Source organism: Zingiber officinale, chromosome 8A, assembly GCF_018446385.1.
Source record: "Zingiber officinale cultivar Zhangliang chromosome 8A, Zo_v1.1, whole genome shotgun sequence".
Taxonomy (NCBI): domain Eukaryota; kingdom Viridiplantae; phylum Streptophyta; class Magnoliopsida; order Zingiberales; family Zingiberaceae; genus Zingiber; species Zingiber officinale.
Genome location: NC_056000.1, coordinates 42,269,360 through 42,274,187, shown reverse-complemented (window position 1 = coordinate 42,274,187; position 4,828 = coordinate 42,269,360). Strand labels below are relative to the sequence as shown.

The 4,828-nt window shown below is 34.1% G+C and overlaps 1 protein-coding gene across 1 annotated transcript; it reads right to left on the bottom strand.

Moving 5' to 3' along the window:
- Window positions 1–3,111: 3,111 nt before the first annotated feature.
- LOC122010724 (homeobox-leucine zipper protein HOX11-like) lies at window positions 3,112–4,125 on the bottom strand. Its single transcript, XM_042567218.1, has 4 exons — window positions 3,924–4,125; window positions 3,674–3,840; window positions 3,518–3,597; window positions 3,112–3,412 (listed from the first exon to the last, which is right to left on the bottom strand). Exons 1-4 carry the CDS (start codon window positions 4,123–4,125, stop codon window positions 3,163–3,165), a joined length of 699 nt encoding a protein of 232 aa, XP_042423152.1. The 3' UTR covers window positions 3,112–3,162.
- Between the last annotated feature and the right edge of the window lie 703 nt (window positions 4,126–4,828).

The following is a 4,828-nucleotide window of genomic DNA, read 5'->3' as shown; positions in this document are numbered from 1 at the left end:
GGGAAGGGGAAGGATCCTTTCCCAGTGCCAATATCGAAAAAATTGTAATCTTCAATTGATCAAATCACGAATACCGTCCGATTATGGATGACTATCAAACTTTAACTTACCAATTCAAACTGTTACCGGAGGGCATCCGAAGAGTAGATATCCGAGAGAGAAGTACACAGACGCAAGTGGGTGCGTTTGGCGAGTCGTACGCAAGAGTGGGACACCAAAGAGACCCACATTGGTAACTAATTACGTCGATGGTGTCCAGATGGGTATGTTGTTGAGCTCCCGAAATAACGGCTCATATCATTGATATTTGAAATTTCAAATTTGAATTCGGCCGGTCCCACGCATTAGCGGTGACAAAATAATTGTAATATTATAGCAATGGTAGGAAAATGTAATTACCCTCACGTCTATGGAGAAAAATCAGCTCTGATTATAACTTGTTTATAACTATGAATTTTTTTCCCGATAAAAAATATAATTTTAATTGGTTTCATTGATTAGCTTTTAAAATGATCGATTAAATCTCATGAAAATTTTTTATTGACCATCGTAATAAATTGGAAAGCCCATATGACGGTCAGTTTAGAAACTTAACATCTTTTGATTATGATTTTTATTTGAAGAAAAAAATTCTATAAATACATTGTAGCTGAGGTTTCGGAGATATTAATGGTGACAAAATAAGATCCAACACTACATGGTGCAAGTTATATTTTAATTTGAAATTATGGATCATCTAAGAATTAATTAATCACTAAATTAAATATATTGAATTCGATTATTGCATTCTAAAGCGAATAATCATATTTCTGAAAATAAGAATAATAATTCAAAATATATTTTTTCTAAACGAGTGTAAAAAATAAGATAAATGTCAATTTTATTATATTCAAAATAGAATTTGATTGGCCCAAACTAACAATAGTTATCACTCTAGATGAGTTGTAGATATACTAACAGAAAAGGTTTGAAGGGTTCGTTATATTGATTATAGAAGTTTTTATTGTTTTGCATAATTAAACACATCCATTTTAAGGGGAAATTTGCATGGAGTCCTCATTGGTAAATATAACTTTGCATGCAGTCCCTACTTTTCAAATTCTTTGTTTTCACTCCCTAGTCAAACATATTTACCTAATTATCCATGATATTTTTAGGTATAAAAAGTTTAAAAATCAGTATAATTCATCTTAAATTCAGTACATTAAATTTAGAATCTAGTATATTTTTTAAATTGAGTACGATTCTTTTTTCATCTTAATTGGATGGAAAATATATTAGATTTTCTTTAAATGGTACTCAATTGGATGAAAAATATACTAGATTTTCTTTAAATGATAAATAGTACTGAATTTAGGAGGAATTATATTAAGAAAAAAGTTGTGCTCAATTTAATAGAAAATATACTCGATTCTAGTTTAAAGTGCTGCATTTAATAGGAATTATACTCGTTTTTAGACTATTTGTACCTAAAAAAAATATGAGAGTTAATTTTGATAGAAAATATACACGATTTTCTTTAAATGATACTCAATTGGATGAAAATATACTAAGGGGGCGTTTGGTTATTTCCTAGGAATAGGAATCGGAATGGAAATCATTGTATTGTGGAATGGGAATGAGTATGAACATGGATATCACTTTTAAAAGTAATGTTTGGTTAGTTGTATATCTTCTATCGGAATAAATCAAAATTTCATTTTTTACCCTTAAAGGAAAATAAGAGAAAAAATTAGATGTGAGAGAAAGATGAATGTGAGAGAAAAATATGATGAAAGAGAATGATGAGAGAGAAAGTATTATGAGAGAAAAAGTGTGATAAGAAAGAATGAAGAGAGAGAAAATAAAAAAAGAGTGTGTGATTGGAGAGAGCATGATGAGAAAAAATATGATGTGAGAGAAAGTATGATAGGAGAGGATGAAGAGAGAGAAAATATAGTGAGAAAAAATGAGGAGAGAGAGTGTCATGAGAGAGATTGAGGAGAGAGGAAGTATGGTGAGAGAAAAAGAGAACAGTGAATATGAAAGGAGAGATTGAGGAGAGAGAAAGTATGATGAGAGAGAAAGTGTGTTGAGGAAAAAAGGAGTAAGTGTGATAAGAGAGATTGAGGAGAGAGAAAGTATGATGAGAGAGAAAGTGTGTTGAAGAAAAAAGGAGGAAGTGTGATAAGAGAGATTGAGGAGAGAGAAAGTATGATGAGAGAGAAAGTGTGATGAGAAAAAAAAAGTGTGATGGGAGATATTGGAGAGAGAGAAAGTGTGATGAGAGAGAAAGTGTGATGAGGAAAAAAAGAAGGAAAAAAATGCGATGGAAGAGATTGAGGAGAGAAAAAATATGATGAGAGAGAAAATGTAATGAGAAAAAAAGAAGAAAGAGAGAGTGATAGGAGAGATTAAGGAGAGAGAAAGTGTGTGATAAAACGATGAGAGAGAAAATATGATGAAAGAGAAAATATAATGAGAGAGAATAAGGAGAGATAAGTGATATGAAAGAAAAAATAAATAAATATATTTTGATATTTGATATTAATGGAGAAAATTTTAGTTTTAAGTCAAGGGTATTTTTGGAATAATGGAATATTTTGATTGATGAAAATAGGGTAATGGCTCATTGAAGGGGAGGTACATGAGAATGAGTTATTACCCACTTTCAAGGATTCATTCCCTTATTTGTATTCATATTCCTATAATCCAAACATTAACAATGGGAATCAATGATTCACATTCCCATTCCCCACTCCTATTACCCTAAACCAAACACCCCCTAAATTTTGTTTAAATGATACTGAATTTAGGAGAAATTATACTCATTCTTGGACTTTTTATACCTAAAAAATCTGAGGGCAATTAGGTTATGATATTTACATGAGGGGAGTTGAAGCAAAGAAAACTTTGCATGTAGGGAGTGGAAACAAAGTTTTTTAGATAGAGAGGCTGCATGCAAAATTAAGAATAAGATTGGGGATTTTTTTCCACTTTACCATCATTTTTTTTTTAACTATCTTTTCGTTATCTTTTATTAAAATATATATATACTTTAAAAAAACATAAAATATGCCAAAAAAAAAAAAAAACTCAAATTATATTTACATGAAAGCCCTCTGTGGTATTTGTAATGGCAAACCAACAACAACGAAGACGATAGCCAATAAACTTTATAGATCAGCGGCGGCGGCCGTCGCCGGTGCTCCTACTTATGCACCAGCGAGCGACGGAAGTAGCATCACCGCCGGCAACGGCTCCACGATCACAGGAGATGCAAACGGGAGTGTCCAAGGGAAAAGACCGAGGAGAGAGTTTCCCAGCGCGGATCTCGGCGATCTCCACGATGAGCCGGCGGTTCTCTGCACGAAGCGCCTCGCAGCACCGCTTCATGTACTTGCACTCCATTTGCGCATGCTTAAGCTTCGTCCTATTCATTAATTAATCAACCGATCAAATTCTTTAATCTCCTGCTTGTTCTTCGAGCTTTAATAACCGATGACAATTAGCATTTTTTTTTTTTTTTTTGCATCACCTGGCTCTTCTGTTCTGGAACCAGACTTCCACCTGTCGAGGACGAAGGTTGAGTTGCTTCGCCAGAGCCGCCCTCTCCTCCTGAAACAGATCACAGCAAAGATTGAATTTTGATGCTCTGTTCGTGATTTTGATGCTGGATTATGTTCATCCTCACCGAACCGAGAGTGTTGTGGAGATTGAAGCTTTGTTCAAGTTGCGCCGACTGCTGCGCGCTGAGGCGTAGCTTCTTCGTCTTCTTCTCCGGCGACTTCTCCTTCTCTGTTCTGTCCGCCGCAGGAACCTGGTTCATGTCTAAAACTCTCCGCAGGGAAATCCCGATGTCTGCGAAATTTACGACCTCAAACAGTTTTAGAACGACCTTTTGATACCGAGAATATTGAAATCAAAATCGGAGCTGTATGGACTTGAATTGGCTGGGAAACGAAACCGCGGCGGATCGCCGGAGGAACTCCGCTCCTCCATCTCCGCTATTTCATCCTCCTCTTCTTCCGTGGAAGAACCAAACTCAACGGAGGGCCCCGACGGCCCCTTGCCTAAGCTCAAGCTCAGCTCTAAGCCTTTCATGGAGATAGGAGATGGGGAGGCAGCAAACCCGTTGGGATGCATCCTATAGCCTAAAAAAGTCAACCGGGGGCTCAGTCAAAGTCAACTGTTGGTTGACCTTTGTCACTCATAATTGGCTCGTTGATCTTTAACAAATCTAAAGGGAAATATAGTATTTGTTTGTATAAATTATTTGTGTAATAACTTGTTCGAATAAAAAATATTATATAACAACCTGTTTTATTGCACGATACAAAAGCAAAAGTTGAAAGAGAACAAGAAATAATTAGATTAATGATTTGAAATTAGTTTAATAATTAGTTGGTGACAAGTTTCCATTAAAAAGAGAAGGAAATTTTCATTTCATTTTCAAGTTTACCATTTTTTTATTTTAAAAATTCAAGTCTTCAATTATTACACGATTAAGTGAATCAATAAAATACTGGTATAATAATTCTATAATTATTTTGATAAATAATTCAATAAAATACTGGTCTAATAATTCAGTATACTATACGGTGATATCAATTACTTAATCAGGATTTTTTCTTCATTTCTTGTATATTTATTTATTTATTTTGGCAAAAGAAAATTTGAAAAAGTAAAAAACATAAAAAATGTAAGAACCAAACGAGAATGCACAGAGGTGTCATATAATATATATATATTTACACGCATCAAATAAGTAGTCACTAACCAATTACTCTTATCGTATAATTAAAAGCTTAATTACGAACTTGTTCTCCTCTTCGACTTCGGTCACTGC

Coding starts and splice junctions, on each gene's coding strand:
- LOC122010724 (XM_042567218.1), bottom strand. CDS start 4,125: ATGCATCCCAACGGGTTTGCTGCCTCCCCATCTCCTATCTCCATGAAA. Junction 3,841..3,923: donor TCGTTTCCCAGCCAATTCAA/GTCCATACAGCT, acceptor TAAATTTCGCAG/ACATCGGGATTTCCCTGCGG. Junction 3,413..3,517: donor TTCCAGAACAGAAGAGCCAG/GTGATGCAAAAA, acceptor ATTAATGAATAG/GACGAAGCTTAAGCATGCGC.